The sequence below is a fragment of the Amphiprion ocellaris genome, chromosome 1 (genome assembly GCF_022539595.1).
Source record: "Amphiprion ocellaris isolate individual 3 ecotype Okinawa chromosome 1, ASM2253959v1, whole genome shotgun sequence".
Classification (NCBI taxonomy): Eukaryota; Metazoa; Chordata; class Actinopteri; family Pomacentridae; genus Amphiprion; species Amphiprion ocellaris.
This window is the reverse complement of record NC_072766.1, coordinates 20,630,986-20,652,545: the sequence shown is the minus strand read 5'-3', so window position 1 is coordinate 20,652,545 and position 21,560 is coordinate 20,630,986. Positions and strand designations below refer to the sequence as shown.

General features: G+C 39.2%; 1 protein-coding gene and 1 pseudogene across 1 annotated transcript; one reads left to right on the top strand and one right to left on the bottom strand.

The window, feature by feature from the left end:
* Nucleotides 1–26: 26 nt before the first annotated feature.
* Nucleotides 27–3,784, top strand: LOC111571641 (UDP-glucuronosyltransferase 2A1-like; annotated as a pseudogene).
* chrna3 (cholinergic receptor, nicotinic, alpha 3) lies at nt 3,785–19,735 on the bottom strand. Its single transcript, XM_023274889.3, has 10 exons — nt 19,527–19,735; nt 18,954–19,093; nt 16,283–16,327; nt 14,357–14,466; nt 12,853–14,053; nt 7,665–12,488; nt 7,479–7,561; nt 7,145–7,178; nt 6,800–6,870; nt 3,785–6,293 (listed from the first exon to the last, which is right to left on the bottom strand). The coding sequence occupies exons 1-6, from the start codon at nt 19,585–19,587 to the stop codon at nt 12,360–12,362; spliced, it is 1,686 nt and encodes a 561-aa protein (XP_023130657.3). The 5' UTR covers nt 19,588–19,735; the 3' UTR covers nt 3,785–6,293; nt 6,800–6,870; nt 7,145–7,178; nt 7,479–7,561; nt 7,665–12,359.
* Between the last annotated feature and the right edge of the window lie 1,825 nt (nt 19,736–21,560).

Below are 21,560 nucleotides of genomic sequence, written 5' to 3'. Positions count from 1 at the left end.
AGATAGATAAAATACAGCAGGAAGAAAACTTTGATGGAAAGAAATAAATTATAAATGTATTGAAACTTGTTTGTCATACTAATTGTTGGTTCTTGTGTGCCTATCAATTATCAATTCTAATAAATGATTAGGATTTTGTTGAACTAATATCCATAGTTGTATGAATACAGTCTGCTAGTATCACAATTTATACTGCATGTGAGTAAAACACTCCTTTTTAAGGACATGCTTTTGTTTATAGTTTCTCCACCCATTCTACTCTGTGTGGGAAGGACAATGGCCTTTCCTGCCAGGACTTGAATTTCCCAGCACTCCCCTTCAGCCTGAGGACAAATCTTGTATGCACTGGGAGGGCTGTAAGACGATCCTTGGTCACTTCTGAGTACAAAGATGCTGCAGATCCAGGATGTTTTTAGCCGACTTTGGCTTGGAACAAAAACCGAGATTCATGAAGAAGTAAAAAAAACTCTCTGAATCTCTTTTGTTATTTAATTGAGACTGCATACAAATAGTGCAGACAATGAAGTTTAGGTAAACGTAATGAAAGGCCTTTGGTACATTACACTACTGTCAAGACTTGTATTTGTGTCTCCTGCCTTTGGGTAAGCCTGCACTGCCTCTACATGGCCACATGTTCACATTACAGCTGTAAAAAACGTCCCGCCAGCATGAACATGTTGGTGACTATACTGATGCAATCAGTGACATTCCAGTTCCAGTTTCTACTACACTAAGTACAGGCACTAGAGATGAAAATGATGAGAGCTGAAAAAAGCACAAGTAGTGCTAGTACAAGCCTTTAAGAAGAAAAACCAAAAACACAATGCAAACGAAAATGATAAAAAGGAGTATGTGCTGGAATGAGACAGTAAGTATGGTATGGAAAGCAAAAGAGGCCATGGATACCGAGTAATCAGTCCTAGCAGAAAAAAGATACCAGCAGGGGAAGTAACCTAGAATCAAAGACAGTAAAAGTGTCATACCAAATAAAAGAACATTCATTATCAGTTAATGTTACAGAAATGTGTCTCTCTGATGAGTTGCTTTTAGTTTCAGCAAGACTCTCACTTCATCCACACTGGAAGAACTTTCAATAGAAGCTAGTGCACTTTGGATCATAATCCTCACTAAAGAGTTACAGCTGCTACTTGAATTATTTTTTGGCAGGTTTCTTGAAATTTGCATCCACATTCATCTATTCACTTTATAATTCACAATTCTATGAGTAAATCAATGTTTATCTTTAACAATGTATGAAAAACAGTCACAAATGTTGATGTCAGAAGTAACACAATGTAGACTGTCACAGTTCAATGGGGATTTATAATTACCTTTTAACATGGCTGCTGTGGTGAAGTCACTCTTTTACCAGGACATGTTTGTCAACTCATGGTACATGAAAATTGTTTGCTATGTAAGCTAGTAGTAGAGGATAGTATTCCCGTATTCTGTAACACACTTCCAGGACATACTGTATTAACGAACATTTTATCTATGACAAGATCTAGGTCAATCACAAATGCATATACCAATATGAAACTAGTCTGAGATTAATCATGAATTTTTAGTTGTAAATGTACATATCACATATAATGTAAGAGAGGTAATTAGAAAAAAAGGATGTGCAGGATGATGTTCCATTACTAACTGTTCACTTTTTCTGTGCAGGTCCTGTTTACTTTAGAGGACCAAAACTGAAAATACTGAATGAGCAAGTAAATATATTTTCAATGTAATCCCAAAGTGTAGTTTAACACTAAGTAAAAGAAAAAAAAAATCCTGAACAGAATCCACACCAGGCTGTACAACACAGCTTCAACAAAGAGGCAGTATTGTTCTCCATTCCTGGAGAAAAGCCTAAAGAAAAGCTAATCTGTAATCCACTTGTGTAATCTTTCTTGGAATCTGTGAAGTATTGGACCTACAATGCCTCACACTGAGACCTAAAAAACAAGTGTGTAGAAGCCCGGAGCTGCTCCTCGTAAAACAGGTATGCTACAAATCAATCTTTTGTGTAATTTAATGTCACTGAATTTGAATTTGTCAAAAAAAAAATCTGAATAGAAAAAAAACAACATTTTGTAATTATGTTTTCATGGCCACTGTTGTTATTTTTCTTAACCAAAGTGACTCACGTTGATGTTTTGAAGTGTCATTTTCTCTTCCAGATTAAAGATGACCAATGGAAATGCAACAGCATTTGTTCTCTTATTAACTGCAGCTTTCTTGTCGTGGAGTCTCAGTCATGGAGGCAAGATTTTGATCGTTCCTTTTGAGGGAAGCCACTGGGTGAACATGGACGTCATGATCAAGGCTCTCCACTCTCAAGGTCATTCTATCGATGTGGTACGGACTAACAAAAGCTGGTACATTAAGGACGGCGCTGCACACTACAAGACAATCACAGTTCCAGTCACCGAAGCCTTTAATCACGATTTTATTAACCCCATTGTGAAAAACATAATTGCCATAGAAAGGGGGGAGAGCTCTGTTATGAGTTTTGTGAGTTTACAGTTGGAAATGTTTAGTTCAATGACTGACATGCATGCAATGAACTGCAAAATGGTTACTAACATGTTTCAAGATAAAGAGTTGATGAATAGTTTAAAGGCACCTAAGTATGACCTGGTTCTTACTGACCCAGCATGGGGTGTAGGTATACTGTTGGCTCACGCTCTTCAGCTTCCTCTAGTCTATAATGTGCGATGGGTAACTAGTGGGGAGGGACATTTGGCTATTGCACCTTCACCTTTATCTTATATCCCAGTGACTGGCTCAGGACTGACAGACAAAATGACTTTCATACAGAGAGTTAAAAATATAATTTTCTCCATCATCTGGCAAGCTCAGAACATATTTTTAATCCGTCCACAGTATCAAGCTGTTTGTGATCTGTTCTTTGGCCCAGAAGTTAGATATAGTGATTTATTACAAGGAGCAGATCTGTGGCTCATGAGAGTGGACTTTGTGTTTGAGTTTCCTCGTCCCACAATGCCTAATGTTGTGTACATAGGAGGGTTCCAATGTACACCTCCAAAACCTCTGCCTCAACACTTGGAGGAGTTTGTGCAGAGTTCTGGAGAGCATGGAGTCATCATCATGTCTCTGGGGACTTTTGTGAATGAACTACCTGCTGACATGGCAAATGAGATCGCTGCAGCTTTTGCTAAACTTCCTCAGAAAGTCATCTGGAGGTATAAAGGCAGCAGACCAGACACTCTGGGCAACAACACTTTATTGGTGGACTGGATGCCTCAGAACGACCTTCTAGGACATCCTAAAGTAAAAGTGTTTGTGGCTCATGGAGGAACAAACGGAGTCCAAGAAGCTATTTATCATGGAGTCCCAGTTGTGGGTCTCCCAGTGTTTTTTGACCAATATGACAACCTGATCCGACTAGAAGACAGAGGAGGAGCTAAGATTCTTACATTATCTACAGTGGACAAAGACAACAACTTCCTAAAAGCTATCCAGGAGGTCCTGAATGAACCCTCCTACAGGATGAACATGCAGAGACTCTCCAGGCTGCACAGAGATCAGCCAATAACACCAATGGATAACGCCCTCTTCTGGATCGAGTTTGTCATGAGACACAAAGGTGCAGCTCACCTGAGAACCAGCATCACTCAGAATGTCCTGGTATTCCTACCACTCTGTAGACATAGTTCTGTCTTTTGTGGCTGCTGTTGCACTGATTACCTTTTTGAGCACTGTGTCTTTCAGACTGTTCTGTCTTGACAAATGCCTGAAAAGAAAAACTAATAAAAAATGACAGAACACTGTACCTTGTCCTCTATTAAATTTTATTTCTGGGGGTATTTAAATGATACTGAACAGTTTCTTATTATATTGTGTTAAAAATAAAAGACAACTTTCATAGCATAATTTCAATAAATTTAACAACTCAAAAAACACAGAGAATACAGTCCTCTAAAGGCTAATGTCAGCTCCCTAGTTTGTCATTTTAAAGGCAGTGATATGGATCCGCACCAAAATTAAATGAGCTCCCCCTTTACCCGTGGTACTCCTGTCTACCAGGTTTCATGGAATTCGGCTTTGCATTTTTTTGCATAATGTTGCAGGCAGACAAGAGGGTAAAGAGACAAACAAATGGCGCTGGAAACATATCACTGCCTGTGCTCCCACCGACATAGAGGAAAAATACAACCATAAAAGGGATTTGTGTCCACATGCTGTAGGTCCCCCTTGTGATGCAACAGGAGAATTAAATCTGGACTGCATATCACAGATAGGAAGCATTAAAAGAATTTGTTTGATTTTTCTGGTTGGTTAGGCAAGATTTTACTGAAGGTGTGAAACAATGACAATAGACTAACAGTTACTACTTACATTAAACATTATTCTTTGCATTCAGTTATTCAATTTTATTACATTTCTAAGCTGAATATAGGCAATTCTCTAAATTATGAGGTGGTCTCATAGGTGTTAAGAATGCAAAACATATATTTGAATGCAAACAGAACACTTAACACACAGTCATAGTCACTGTGTATTAAAGATGAATATTTACAGTCCTCTGCTGAGAACTATTCAGAAATGACACTGCAGCCGACTGCAATTTAAACTGATTTCCCATATTTTTTGATAACAAACTATCTGACTTCATTTTTTTCATCAACTCCCCAGCTGTATTTCAAACAGCAGAGCAGCTGCAGCGAGACAGAGGAGGAAAGCAGCAGTGACAGATTTATGTTGAATGCTCCACTTGATTGACAGATCATCAGCTGAAGGAGTCATTATGTAGTCAGTGCTGCTGACATTGTTGAAGTCCTCGGCTGAACTTTCACAAGGGTTAGTTATTAGTGGATGCTGGAAGCTACTGTACCTTTGTAATTAGACACACAAACACACACACACACACACACACACACACACACATACACACACACGTCTCTATTTACATATTATACAGTTGAAATGTTTGCATGTCTCACATTCAGATACATTTATTGAATGAGCATCTCATGAAGCTGACATTAGAGACAAACACAGCATTTTCTGTGACTGACTTGCAAAAAAAGCCAGTGATACTTTAAAACAGTTTTGATACATCCTCTGTAACTGAGAAATAATTACAAATGCCAACCCTGGATTACTTACACCAATCAGGCAGAACATTATGACCACTTGCTTAATACTGTGTTGGTTCCTTTTATGTTGCTAAAACTCCTCTGACCCAGTGGGGCATGGACACAGGACCTCTGGGGATGTCCTGTGGTACCGGGATGGTGGCAGTGAATTCTGTAGGTCTGTTGCAAGGTGGGACCTACCTAGATCAGGCTTATCCTGGTACATCCCTCAAATGCTCAAAAAGATTTGGATCTGGGGAGCGTGGAACCCAGGTGAACACTTCTGTCATGTTCCCCAGGTCACTCCTGAGCAGTTTTTTCGGTGTGTCGGGGCGCATTATGGTGAGGAGGGTGGCAACCGGCATCAGAGACTGCTGTTGCCATGGCGGGTAGGGGCTTGGTGGGTTTGGGGGTTTGGGGGGTTGCTTGGCCTGCAATGTTTAGGTGGGTGGTACATCTTAAATATCCACCTGAATGTCAGGACTCAAGGTTTCCCAGCAGAACGTTGCATTGTAACAAGATGATCGATGTGACTCACATTACTTGTCAGTGGTCATGATGTTGTGTCTGATCGGTGTATTTACTACATGCAAATACATTTATGGCTACTGTAGAAAATACAGACTATGAAAAATAAAAAATGGGGTTTAATTTCATTAATATCTGAATAATTTTAACTTACAATATGGCAACATGCAACCAAAATGCTTTATACAATTGGACAATAGAAAGAATAAAAACAAATATGTCTAATATGTCCCTTTTGATGCAAAAATAAAATCAATAAACAGAATCATAGCATTAACAAGTGCATTATTCATGATTTGAAGCAAACTGTATAGTACATAAGCACGTGCATTGTTCTGATCAAATAGTCTAAAGATTTGAATTTTATTGGTTTGAGCACCTCCCAAATGGTGGACAAAACACCCACGAGAAGACTTTTTCTTTGTTTCTTGTTCTTGTTCTTCTTGCTTATCAATAAATATAGGACATTTTTAAACATACTCCATAAGGATCATGCCTTTCTCTAGTTGTGCTGCTAGACTTATGGACTGAAGAAAACAGGGGTACAACACAAGCAGGTGCTCCATTTGTGCATTTAACTGTCATTAAACTCTGATGACAGCTGCATCTAGTGGTTTTTATATTTGGAGGCTGAAGCATACACGTGGGCTGCATTTGGTCTTGCAGGGAAATCATCTGTGGGTAGAAAGTTCACATTTAAAGAGCAGTCAGGGTTGTCTCATTTTAGCCCCTCATGTATTTATTCTTGCCTTCGTCTCTTTTTCTCATTTCTGTTCTCTCTAACGTTCACACGACAGAATTAGCTCTTGTGAGTCAGACAGCATGTTACGAAACACAACTCACATCAACCCTGCCGCTACAAAGGAGCATTTGGTTTTCCAGTGAGATGCACTGAATTCAAATACACATGGTCAATGTGAAGCAGCAAAGCAGCATCATAAAAAGATACATTTGTTTTATTATTCATTTTATTCTCATTTTAATGTCCATGTCACCTTGTTACTGAGCAGAGCAACTCAAGATAAGAAGAGAAAACAAGCATCTAATTATAAGAAGCAAATGGTACTTTGGATGAATGAGGCTACTTCTCATATTACCAGCTGTTATTAGAAATAAAGTCATCTATATGACTTTTAAAAGGCAACAAAACTGTACCTAAACAGTGTTAGGTCAAAGCTTACCTGGAAGACTGTATGCTCCCTCACCGACATCATCGTAGGCGGAGCCATCAGAAGTCACACTATGCTGGAACCTGCAAAAAAAATTAAAAATGCTGTCAAGATGTATCATAATTACATTAAAGTATGCTGCATTTAATCAAATATAAAACCTGTAAATTTTAAAAGATAAAACTAGAGTTCATTTTCATGCATGTCTGAATTTGCAAGTGAAAAGATAAGTCAGAATTTTCTTGTGTAGTTCATTGTAATTGCTACACATTTATAAAATAACATAGCAAGACGTGGCATATGCAGAACAGCAAGAATAAAATAACAATTAGTATTAAGATTGTTTTATAGTCTTACTCGTCTTCCACCTCTAAGCTGAAAGAATCCTCTCCTAAAAAATTAAGAAGAAAATGGTTAAATATATATAAGGTATTATCAAATATTGATTATATCAATTCTATAGATCTGTTTTCTTGACATACAGAGCATTACAGAGGTGATTAGCAGGAAGACAGTTTAGCTTTAAGAAAAAGCAATAGAAAAAGTAAGCGGAATTAGATATTCATTTTCTTTCGTGGATTAGAACGGCATAGAACTGAGCTCCGTCATGTTTTCTTTGTAAGTCATCATAGATCCTTTTATTATAAATTCCCTAGAGTATGTCTTTAGTGTAATTGAATTTTCAGTATACCATCCTGTGCTTCCAGATGCACTTCCTCTATTTGCTCCTGCTGTTCCTCCAACATGTCTGCATTTGCCTGTTGACTCATCACACTGGAGGAAAACACATTCAAAGCACCATGCAAGTCACACAACAAATAGAACACACATGACTCAGTAGGTTATGAAACATCAGGCAGACTGAATCAAAGCTCACCAAGGATTGCACGATACTGAGTGGCCTGCTGAAACATGAAAGAAACAATATTAAAGCAAAACCAAGCATGTATGTATTGCATGTGACTGGTGAGATAAACCAGTCTTACAGAGTAGAAGCTGTGCACATCTGAATTGTTTGCCATTACTACTTTTCTACAAAATATGAAATTGGGAATTGAGTGGTTTTTGACTTCATTCATCTGACCTTGTTTAACTGAGATCCACACACACAGACTCAGGAATATCATTAGGATTGTCACTCCACATATGACAAACGCTCGGAGGACCATATTAACTGGAAAGCAAAACAGACATGATAAACTATGTTTCAAAAGCAATGTTATTTTTTGAAGATGGAAAAGTATTACTGAAAATTAAAACACTATCTGTTGCAAATAAAACTTCCATTATTATTTTTTTTTACCTTAGGCTACTAGCATCCTCACCTTTGACCTCAAGAAATACTGTGTTTCTCCCATAGAGTGCATTTTCCTGCTCTTCAATGCATTTAGTTGGCAGCACTATGCAGCTGTAATGACCCGAATCCCTCAAAGCTGCTTCCTTGATGGAGAAAGTCGTCTCCATCCGAGTGACATTAAATGCTTGCAATTGGAGGACAGTGTCATTCTTCCTCAGGTGGGAGAGGATAAGCTGACATTCACCAAGTGTATGCAGTATTTCAGAAACTCTACATAGGAATTCAACATGGTCTCCTTCGTGAACAGTAGACGATCCGACAACTGAAATATCTGCTGGAAAAAAACTGGCTGCATAGCAGCAGCAGAAAATGAAAGGTAAGGAATTACACTGACATAATGCTATCAGAGGAATGAAAATACTTACCAATAACCAGAATCTCAATGATGTTGTCTCCTCTCTGGTCTATTTCAGAAGGAGTGTAATTTTCGGGAGAACAAACACAGCTGTAATTTCCACTGTGATGAACACCAACTCTGGATATGCTGAAAGTGATGTCGTTCTGATCTTGCTTTTGTGTAATTTTTTTGATTGCATGTCCATCCTTCCATAAATACACAAAAGTCACGGACTGTTTCTTTCTTCCAAATGTGCTGCAGGTTAAATGAAGGTCACTGTTCTCGCTAACAGTCTTCTGGTGGGCCAGAATCTTTGCAGGCAAAATATCTATATGACATCATAGCAGGAAAATAACTTCAGAGAATATACCACAGATGTGCATTTTGATAAATAAAATTTCTCTCACCTTTGGTCTGGCATATAACCTCATTTATCAATGCACCTTGGAGAAATAAATGGATATAATTAAATAGAAATGAAGAAATAATTTAGGTAAGTAGGTGTAAATATACTCACACAGAAGAACCGTGATTATCCTGATCATTTTAAGAAGAGTGGCACCGTGAGACAGTCTGCCCAGCATACTTAGTGAAACCTTGTAGAAGCACCTATTAAAGTCTTGTGTGCATCTGCAGAAACCTTAGAGTCAACGTGACTGTAATGAGCCACTTCCTGAACATTCTGTGGTGACTTTTGATCAAAAACTAAACCTCAAAATGGTGTCTGGAAAACAACAAAAGCCACCAGATAGTATTCTGAAAGAAGTTTTACTTTGACTTAATATGTTGTAGAATTTCAACCACTGGCTTTCTTTGACATCTTTTCCTCCTCTACTCATGATCACGGAAACTGTCAGAACATCTTTCATGTCATACCTCATTCAGTATCTGTCAGAGATCTCTTGCAGACGCACCACATGAGTTCTGAGAGAGCTTTAATTAAATTCATTAGCCAGGGATTTCTTATCAGATGTGGCCTAAAGTTAATACAGTGTCTGTCTGCGCTTCCCTGCAAGGATTTCATTAATATGGGCTGGGCTGCCTTATAATCACATAGCTCACCATCTGCTCTGACTTTTTGTTGTATAATTATCCAGAGGGTGATAGACTGACAACTGGAGCTCTTTAGGATATTTAAGCTCTTTCAGCACAGACACTCACAATTAATGTAGAAAATAGCAGAGCTCTTTCTTTATGTGTATTAACAATGAATAAAATGACAAAAGCAGTCATTCAAACACTCATTTTCTGCAAGTATGTATGTCATATAACTACACTTCTTGCTATTGGGAGATTTTTCATGGCGTATCTTCAATATGGATTTTTATTTTAATTTACACCAGTGCATTTCTTGGATAACTGCAGCAAAATAGCAGATGGCAACATATATATATTTAGGTATATAATATGGCTGTGTCATACCATCACCTATGTGACAGCATCAGGCCTGCGGTGTATGAACTGAATTATTAGGGGTACCATAAACCGTATGTAGGAAGAGCAAAAATTGCATTTTTCCCAGCAATAATAGCTAGATGAAAAAAAGAGGGGGAGCCAATAAAATCATTTATCATTTGTTTTCTGTATCGACTGTGATCCAGTCAGTTGAGTTCGCGCCCAGTTGGCACAAAGGATGCGAGAAAGCAAAAAGCAGAGCCTCTGTGGCCTCTTTGGAATTACATCTACATCACACCACTTTTGTTTCCAGTCTGACAAATATTTAATATCTTCAAGAAACCACCATTTAATAATCATCTTGACATAGCAATTCTGACCATTAAGTACATAAAAATGTGAGTAACACATTTTTTTATTAGTATTTACAAAAGTATTTTTATTTTGCACTCCAAATCTTCACCAAAAAACATAAAATTATCTTTTCATCACACTGCTCAGAAGGAAACATTGTCAAAATTGAACTACAGCTCTCTTAATGCATTTGAGAAATTTGAACTATCATTATCAGTACACAATTTCATAAAATTTTACAAGTGACAATGAGTGAGGTTGCAACATCAATTGGGAGGACAAAGTAGGTGACGTATTATTCTGAAATAGCCAGGAAGTCGCTTGTAGTAACCAAAAACTGCCACATGGTGCCACTCTTTTAACACCACCTGCATCAGTGCTAGGTTCTCATAGACAAGGAAATCCACATTAAACGTTTTACAGTTTGACATGTAGTGTTTAAAAATCTTCTTTCCTTTCAGCTTTTCTCTTCAGGGATCGCCACCTAACCCTATCCTCTGCATCCTCTTCTCTCAGATCAGCTAACTTCATGTCCTCTTTCACTACATCCATAAACCTCCTCTTTTGTCTTTATTTAGGCCTCCTGTCTGGGAGTTCAACACTCAGCATTTTTTACCGATGTACTCACTGTCCTTCCTCTATACATGTCCAAACCATCTCAGTCTGGCCTCTCTGGCTTTATCTCCAAAACATCTAACATGTGTACTGTATGCACTTATCCCTGGTCCTATCCATCCCGATCACTCTCAAACCACAACAGTTTAGTCTTTGCTACATCCAATCCTGCCTCCTGTTTTTTCCTCAGTGCCACTGTCTCTCAACCACATAACATTGCTGGTCTCACCACCGTTTTGTACTCCTTTCCTGTCATTGTTGCTGATACCCTTTTATCACACACCAACATATACATATACTGTATATATATTCCATCAAACAGTGCCCTCAAACATACATCCAGAGTTACAGAGCACTTCCTTGTGCGAGACAAGAACAACAAAAAATCCTGCAACAGATGGTGTGGTCCCAACAAAGCCCTGATCACAACATCATGGAGTCAGTCTGAGATTACATGAAGAGACACAAGGCACATTCACAGTCTAAATCAACAGAGGAACTGTAGTGAGTTTTCTAAGATGTTTACTTGATGTTCTATTTACTTTGTATGCCGTTAGCATGTATTATTTTTGCACAAACATTTGCACTGTACTATAAATACTTCTGGCATGCCACTTAATATGGACTTAACAGGAATAATTCAAATGTTGAACTTTCTGACAACGTGTGTTTATTCATGTGCACCTTTGCTTAATGTGCTTAAATTTTGTGACTTTAATCACTTTATCCATTATTTATTCATCAATAACAGATTTTTTAAAAACTTGGTATTACCTTGGTGTTTTGGATTATATTACAACCTATTGCAAGTCTGCACTGCGGTGACTAACGCTGCGTTCCATTCAAGTCAGGGGCCAGAAATTTTCAAGCTGAAGATTCTGTGACTGAAGATTTTCATGACTCACAGAGGCAAATGTAATCCATTAACAAAGCTGATATTATGGCTGGTAGTACATGAATATTTGTTTTGTCAGCAGAGCTTAATTAGATATGTCCAAGAAACAGAGGAGAATAAACAATAGATGTAAGAGGCTGTCATATACATTATTTTTCATCAGTTTAGTTGGATTACCCTTTGAGGTAACATGTTTCAAGTGTCATTTTCACTTAAGATATCCAAGTAATGTTCAATTCTGTGGATGCCGCTATATTGAATAATTACAGGATCTGACTCACAGTGAATTGTATGAAATTAGCCCAAATTTCCCAGTCATACCTCTGACTTTGACAGCATATCAGATCATCATATTTTTTTCAGGTAGCATAGTCAGGTGAAAGTCATCTGAATTGCAGGATAACCACTGTCCATTTTTGGTCAGTCATGTACTTAGCATTCAGGAGTCCAGAAAATTATTTCAGCGGGGGGAAAAAAGAAGTCTCTGAACCACGGCCATCCTTTCTCCTTGACTTTGGCCCCACTCTGTATTTACTCTCTGTAAGCCACGGCCAGACTCTTATGTGTAACGAATGGTGAGCAGTTCAACAGTCTGGAGTATTAGGTTTGTCAAACTGAATCAGATGTCCTCCCCGAGTAATAGAGGCTGGAGGAAGAGGCCAGCTGTTCCCAGGATGCACACGAGAACAAAAACCCATAGGAAGATCCTGTCAATAACCATGGCAACATACTTCCAGTCATCCTGAACCTGTGAGGGGATCACAGCAAAATCATTGTTACTGTTATCTTGATATTGTCCTAATTTTCTAATTCTCATTTCTTAGTAAATTTTTAAAAATGTACATCTATCAGTCATTTAAACCACTGACAGGTGAAGTGAATAGTACTGATTATCTCGTTATGAGACAATGTTCTGCTGAGAAACTTTGTGTCCCAAAGCTCCTGTATCTGTTCCCTGACAGGTCAGACCTGTTTTGGCAGCACAATTGGCACCTACCCAGTGTTATACAGGTGGTTTTAATTTTGTGACTGATAGAGGTAATTTTATAACAAAATGCTACAGTTGTATGCTTAGCCTTGTATAAACTGCTTTTCTGAGAACCTCTACTCACCTCCTTTGCTTCATTCTGTAGTCTCATATTCTCTGCAATGTATTTAACACTCTCAATAGCCTCCCTGACCTCAGGGGAGAGTGGCAACAGAGACAACATTCCTCCATCCAGAGACTCGGAGCTGGAGCACTGACTGCTCCCTCCGACCCCAACGGCTCCACCTCCAGTCAGGGTCCCCAGGCTGCCCAATCCTCCGCTCCCTCCTCCAGAGTCTGCAGGCAGTTTACTGGATCTCTTCTGCCAGCAGCAGTTACAACGGCCTTCGCAGCACAAGAACCCAGAGCCGGTACATTTGGTTGAGTCTCCGCTCAAGTTATTGAGATTGGAGAGCTCTGTGTTGTTAAGAAGCCGCTGGCGGTTGGTCAGGGTGGACACCACACTGGTGGTCAGGCCCTGAGGTTTGTGCTGCTTCTGCAGAGTACCTGTGGAATGAATGGCACACGGTCTCGAATGCGTCGCCTGAACACTGCCAGCCACAGTCACATTTTCAGGGTCCTTCTCTGGCCTGGTCATGAACATCACCCTGGGAAGCAGTCCCAGGAACACGCTGCGCACCCAGCAGGGCATAGTGTGAGTCTTTGGTGTGCGGTAGTGGACATTCAACACAAAAACAGTAATGACAATAGAAAGGGTGACAAAAATCATGGTGAAGAGGAGGTATTCACCGATCAAGGGTATGACTAGCGAGGTGGATGGGATTGTTTCTGTTATGACGAGGAGGAAGACAGTCAAAGACAGCAAGACGGAGATACACAGTGTGACTTTCTCACCGCAATCAGAAGGCAAGTAGAAGACGAGCACAGTGAGGAAGGAGATGAGGAGGCAGGGGATGATCATGTTGATAGTGTAGAAGAGCGGCAGACGGCGGATGTACAAAGAGTACGTGATATCTGTGTAGATCTCCTCACAACAGTTGTACTTAATGTCATGTTTGTATCCAGGGGCATCAATGATTATCCACTCGCCAGTCTCCCAGAAGTCCTTGAGGTTGATAGTTGAGCCAATCAGCACCAGGTCAATCTTGGCCTTGTCGTAGGTCCAGGAGCCAAACTTCATTGTGCAGTTTTGGTAGTCGAAGGGGAAGTATGTGACATCGATCTTGCAGGAACTCTTAAATATGGCTGGAGGGATCCAGGTGACGTCACCGTTGTAGCGAAGCAGAGCCTTTGTTTTGTCGTCAACCTGGAAATCTCCAACTGCACTGTAGAAAGAGACAGAAGGCAAGAATAAGCAAACAAAAAGGCAACAGGGTGAAAGTTAGAGAGAAAGGGAAGACAATTGAATATTGTGTTATAGAGATATCATCTTAAAATGTGGCTTGTGGTTTTGGTAAATTGCATCCTGTGATGTTCCGTATATCCTCTCCAGCATATTCAGAACAAAAAATGACCTATGCTAAATGAACAATGAAGACTGATATAGTAGCAAACCCTTCTAGTAAATATATCCAACCCAACAATCAATGAAGATGCTGTGCTAGGTTTTAATTTGTTGTTATGCTCACTTGTTGTACAGCACAATGTCTGGCTTCCATATCCTGCTGGATGGCACACGGATAAACTCAACGCCTCCAAAATCTTTTGGGTTCCATTTGAGTTTGTAGTCATTCCAGATCTGAGAAAAAAGTCAGAAAATTTACAATATCAGATGAAACTCATAATTTCTGTTATCTTAAGACATGAGGAATATCAGTGAACTGAATTGTTAAACTGAAAATAAACTAGGCCCTGTGTTCTGTTTACTTGATAATACTGGTTTTGAATCAGTTTTCTACTATAATCTGAATTTAACTCAGGTCTCAGATCAAGTTGGTAAATCTAATGAATATGACAGGACAATAAATGTCTTATTTATTCATTTATTTATGCGAAATATTCTAAGATCCAAGAGAAACTATAATACAAAAGCAGCTAAAATATAAAAATAAAATAGTTTAAAGCCACGTGTAGCCGGACGTATAGTCACAGTTGTGATTTGAGCTAAATGCTATTGTTGACATGCCTGTGTTTCCAATAAACTGAAGACCAGGGTATTGGACAAATTGAAAAGTTTACCTGATTTCAGTGGAAGGTAAAAAGTTCAGGGATGACAAAAGGTAGTACAATTTGTCCTCAGGTACACATGAATGCTTGTTTCAAATTTGAGCACAGCTGTTTCTGTGGTAGTCTCATTAATACCACTATCTGCCTCATGGAGGCATTACAGGAAAAGAGTTTTGAGTTTGCTGGACTAGTACTAAAGCTGGTCACTTGGCTGCGTGTGTGTTCTTTTTGCAAGCAGAGGAAAAATCAGGAGATTACAAGAATACATCCTTTGGGGGCTGTATACTGTACGTGTGTGGGCTAAAGTGGTGGACTGATATGGAAATCACTAAAGCAAGGCTGCTAGCATGACTAACACCAAGTTGTTTTTAGGCTATACAAGATTGTCTTTGAAAGGGCTGTATGGGGCTGCAAAATGCATAAAAGCAGGAAAATGCCAGTTGCAAGTCTGACTGATTTTAAATGCATTCTCTTGAAAAATATCTCCCAATAAAACAATGGAAAGTTGTCATCTTATATAGTAAGTGTGTGTGTAAGGACATAAATTAGATCACACTTTATAGTGTGTTTTATGGACCTTTTGGCCACTGTTTTTGACCCTCTGCTCAGGACAGCCAGGAATCCTCGTGAGACTCATGAAACCACAACTGTAAAGCACCTTCAGAGGGCCGTAAAAATTTCACTTAATTATGAAACACTGTGTATTTAGAGGGGATTGTAAGATTGGGATGGGCACTGGGGTAAATGTGCCTCACAACTGTTGTTTGCTACTAAAAACAATGACGTTAAAGTAGGAGCAGTTATGCTTTAGCTCTTAACACCAAAGAGCAATTATAGCTCAACCCTTTAGCAGAAACACAGCTTTGCTCAGTACTTGCAAAATAGGACCTGGAGACCTGCCCTGTCTCATTGGACTCAAAACTGGTTCACTGCACCATGCGTCATGGGAACAGAAGTGCCATGTGTGACAATATAAATTTAAAAAAAACAAGCATCAAGCCGTACAATGTATGGGCACTGTCTTTAATTCTGTTCCTCTGTGCAATTCTGGAATAGAAGTGAGTTAAAGCCAGGTTTAAATACACTACAGAAGGTTACAGATTTCTCTCACAGTATCAAAGTAAACATTATGGGCTGTCTAGAGTCCTAAACCACTGTTTCTGATTTCCAAAACATCTTAACATGACTTTGAATTCCAAGTGCATTTGGTTTATGTGACTTTTCTTGAAAAATAGGCTCACAGGGATCAATGTGTTTAAAAAGCTTCCTCCCATGAATAATTCAACCTGTCAGTCTAGCCGCAAAGAATCATATATGACAGAAGGCTGGATCTATACTTGATGCCCTTGCTCAAGGTCTATTTGCAGAGTCATTGACCATAAACTTACATGTCTTAGCCACAGATTGGTCTCCATGATCTGATTGACTTCATCCTGAGAACAGGGTAGAATTGATAATGAAAGAATTAAAGCAAGGAAAAAACAAATAAATGTTAGCACTTTTAGTGAAATCAGTAGCAACATTGTCATGGACGATCATCCAGTTCACCACTGAGGATTATTTGTGAGCTTTCTGCAGGGCCAGGGACGCTGGACTAGAGGTTTCAGAGAGCAGCACCTGAGTCCTCCACGCCTGGAGCAGAACACACATGACAGCTGGAGCCATGAGGTCATAGCACAGCCTCAACTTTTATTCCAATAACTCAGCAGTAAAGCTGGAGCTGAGAGACTAAAGAAGGGAGGGAGAGAAAACTGTGGGGGTCAGGTTTATGTGTGACTTAGACCGTGAATGAACCAATCTCATGACCCAGTGCATAACATTAACCATTCATGTGATCATTTGTTATCCAGGAGGAACGCTCTGGTTCTGTGGTAAGCACAGGTGGACAGACAGCCCCAGGATAATCTTTATTCATCATCTTTGTGAAATGTGGGATTTTAAAGCACTTTGATAGCTAAGTGCACTTTCTGTGACTTATCATCAAATCAGTCTGAATGCAAAGACACAAACATGAATTCACTCAGATCAGGGGATTCATTTCAATTTTAATGTTTTTTCAAGAAGATGTAGAATGGAAGCATGGCCATTTTTCACTATCTCTGTGATTTTTGGAGTGATTGAATCGTTGGAGTAGCACTGTTTCACACAGTGCATCGTGTTACAGACATTCCAGTCATGGCTGACTACATGAGCTGAGGTTGTGATAAAACCTTAGAGTTAAAGGATTATTCTGAAATTTAGAAAAGGCATCTAATCATTTTCTTGGCAAGAGCTGGATGCGAGGATGGATCCCACCCCAAATATAAAGCTGCACATCCAGCAGCTTTGCTCAGCAAAAAAAAGACCAGTGCTTTCTTTGTCGGAAAACAGTTGGTTATACATGTTGGTTTGTGTTGGAATAAAACAAACACGATTTGACATATTAATCAGTAAGCCATGCCAGTCTTTATGCTAAGCTTAGCGAACTGTTGGTTTGAGTTTTATATTTGACTGAATAGTTTCAGTTTTCATATCTAAGTCTTGCAAGAAAACCAATAAGTGGATTTCCCAGAATGTCAAACTGTTTTCTTCAACAGAACACACACCTTCATAACCCAGACAGCCTGTGCTACAATCTCTGATTGTGAAATGATGACTCAAGCAGCCCTGCTGACGAGCTATTGATGGTCTAAATGAGCTTATATAGCCATGCTGTAATTGGTGTTGGTGAACCAATACCAATTGCATCTTTGTTAGGAGCAGCAGCTGTGTGGTGGGAATAATAGTCATCAATCAGCACTGGGAGCTGTGCAGCCTGCCACATTAAGTGAGTTAAGACAAATATAACAAAATATCCTTTTCTCTATCGCTGTGTCTTCTCTCTGTCCAGACCGGTCTTCAATACTTATTTAAGTCCCTTGAGATAAAAAAACAAATACAGATTGCTTTTACACAAGTAAACGAAAACAGATTGAGATGGGCTGCAAGGTGTCAGATCCCTCATCATCTGCTGACGCCTTGTGGCTACAAGCACTGCACACATAGTGAAATACTGTTACAGTGCTGATTATTATTGGCTGACACTACAGAAACATAAAATATAAAAGCAAAATAACAGCATTGCCTCGTGTACGATAAGACATTAGCTTTGCATTAATAGGGAAACAGACACCAGCACTTGTAAATCTCACATATTGTATCTTGTTTGTTTAGTCAATAGAAAAACAGAGTTGCAATCAAGACAATTTGCAGTTTTAAATGAGTCAGTGTGAGGGTGATAGCTGGATTTTTTAAAAATTTAACCAAGCATGAAAGCAGATAAAGGAACTACATAAAATCAGTAACTTTCTTTTTTGTATAATTCCATTTGACAGGTAAAATATTGCTTTGAAAGCAGATGTACCATTAGATTTAGGTAAAATGCCCTAACATAACACAAGCAGATGTAATACTATATATCCAAGGCTGTGCATTTTGGAAAGGAGGCTAGATTGCCTGTCAAACACAATCCTTTTTGCTTAATTATCGCCATCCACCCCGGATGAGTCAAGTAGAAGACTCGTATGTCTGGCCCATCAGTCTGCCATCAACAAACTTCAGCAAAACGCGCTGCTAAATCCACGAGTGCTCATCTGTAGTGGCAGTGACTGACTGATAGACGCTGAAAGGTACTCAGACAGCTGATTTCCCATCTTGTCTTGGCCAGACAAACAGTCACACTACCTCTCTTTTCATCTAGTTGCCTCCTCAGGATTATAAGCCAGCCCCTACTATGTATTGTCAGGGCGTATCTCAGGTGTCTCAGGTAGTACCACAATTTTCCCCTTTTCCTGTTGTCCACAAAAGCCTAACAATCAACACACAACCTGTTTTTTTGAGGTGTGCAACCAACAAACCAGAGTCTTATATATAAACTCAGATCTCTTACACTCCCTATTGTCTTTGTGTTACTCTTTTTTTTTCCAGGACATGCTCAATGAGCTGAGTGATATATGTTTGGCTGTGGTGAAGTAACTGCCTCATAAATCACCAGCACCATGAACATCAGCGCAAAAAGCAAAGGAACAAAACGCTACTTACCACTTTGACCAGCTGTGACATGGACACCTCAAACTGCACAATAACTGGGTCAGACACATTTTCTACAGGTCGAATGTACTGGTTGTAGTTGGAGAATATCACAGAGAAGAGCTTGTGCTCTGCTTCTGAACATGTGCCTCCTGAATCAGAACAGAATATCAGTCATGGAGGGTGAATTAAATGGTTGAACAGCTTGTTTTCAGGTGGATTTTTCTTTTTGCCCCTCATCAGTTCAAAGAAGAACTCCAAATGTCACATTTTACAGGAATTAACAATACGTATATATTTTATTTTACCTTCAAGATATTTTCTTTAAGTTTCCCTTCAGTGCAAAGAATCACATCTGGCATTATAAATATAATCAGTCTTTTGCAATCTATATTAACCAACTACATGAAGTCACTGTTATCTTGATTGGAAAAAAATCTGACATTTGGATATGTTTAATTCATGCATGCAATTAAATGCAAAGGTAGTGTACAAAAACATTATCATTAGGCCTTATAGTGATAACATTTATGTAAAGCAACAAGTAAAAAAGATGTCACGGTAAAATCAAAGACTGTTGCTCACCTGATAGAAGACACAGAAGGTATGACCAAATAGGAAATACGAAGCAAAAAACGTCTTTCATCCTGTTTCAGTTGACAAATGCCAGATGAATCCAGGGTCAGCGGCAGCAGCGCTCCGAGGAGCAGACAGGAGGAGAAAGTGGGAAGAGTGAAAGCAGCTGCCGACAGAAGCAGAGTGCAGAGGGAGGGAGGCAGAGCCACACTGTGGCGCACAGCCAGTCACTGACAGGAGCCATACTATGCACACAATGTGCAACCTATAACAGCCTAATCAAGTAAAACAAGGGGAAGCTGTTCAGTGGTGCAAATTCTTCTCTCACAATTATAATATGGCATTTAATTTTGATTCCCAAAGCCAATTCTTTGTGAGATCTCTTCTAATAATCACGTAGAAGCTGAAAAAACTGCTTTGGACCAATATGAAATGTGCTTTTTGCAAGAAAATATGTATATTTATGATATTTTTATATACAATTTTTATCGTGTGTGATTTTTGTGTTTTTCCCTGGTTTGAAATGAGAAGGGTTTCTTTTGTCACTGTCTTGCATCAATCAGGATTTAGCAAAAAATGAATCTGAATCAGATGAAAACATTTCAACTTTTCGCTGATGTCTGCAAAGCAAACATATTGTGCTGACAGTGGACCCAGGTTGTTATTCAGACATATTTTCCTCTCACAGACTTTCATATTAAATTAACACGTAGCCTACAAACAAGATCAATAGCTTCTGTGCCACAGCATTGGGTGGCCAGCATTAAAAATTGTGATTCTTTTTTCAAAGAAATATCAGTTGGGATTTGGACTCTTTCCTTTTTTCTTTCCTTATTGTCAGTCCAGAGTGGTGTTATATTCTCCACCGGCCCGCCATGCGGCCCAGTAGTTTGGCACTTTGCCCTTCGGCTGCATGAAGGGGAGGTCCCAGTGCTTTTCAGCTAACATCCAACCAACTGAAGTGTCATTAAGCGATAAATAAATCTCCACTAGGACCAGGGACACCGTTTGGTGTCATTCTGAACTCCTTTAAATGCAGAAAGTGAAAGGAGAAAATGCTAGTTTGACCTTCAGAAAGTTTTCATTCCCCCAGACAGGTCAGAATAAAAACATAGGTTGTTTGTACACCTACACACAGAAAAGTTTAGCTGAGTCATTTAACAAAACTGTCTTTGGTGACAAACAACATTCAAATATCCCATACTGTAAAGGTTACCCTTTAGATTTAAAGAGACATGAAGCAAAATCTAATGCTATTTTGATTGAATCTTCACCTTTTCAAGGACTATATTATGTTAAACTGTTGTTAGAGACAGGTAAATACTTACATGTGTGGAACTGCAATTCTTATTTTAATACATCTCTTATTAGAGCCTAATGACAGAGGGGCTGCTGACATCAGGCCTGTGATTAATAGGATCTTCACTGAGTATTGAATGTAAGAGTCATCCAGCTTTATTTGGATGGTAAGAGATGATAGATTTCTGATTAATATGTTTGGGCACCGCAGTGTCCCTCTACACTAATAACCGCAGGTTAACAGGTGAATGAAAAAACAGTGAATGATTCAGAAAACTGTAGAAGTGCGACTAAAGTAAAGCAAGTCAGTCCATTAACTCAGATGCTGATTGCTATCTGTTGATTTAAATGAAGGTCTCACTAAAGAACCAACCGTCTGCAGAATCTCTAACGAGCCCACTCAGCACTGTTTATTGAGCAGTAAATGTTGTGTGTGTGAACACTGTGGTTGTGTACTTCGTCTATAGCTCCCTTTGTGTGTGTGTGTGTGTGTGTGTGTGTGTGTGTGTGTGTGTGTGTGTGTGTGTGTGTGTGTGTGTGTGTACTTGGCCATCTGTACAAATGAGCAGTTATCAAAGATCAGCTCTGGTGTAAAGGCACAAAAGAGTGGCCAAAAGATTAAAGCATTGCAAAAACAAAAACATTCTGTTTTCTCTTCTTCATGGATTTAGAACCATAATTATTTTTTACGAGTGTTATTTAAGAACAAGTTTCAGGTCTATGGCATCGCTATGGGGCAAGCAC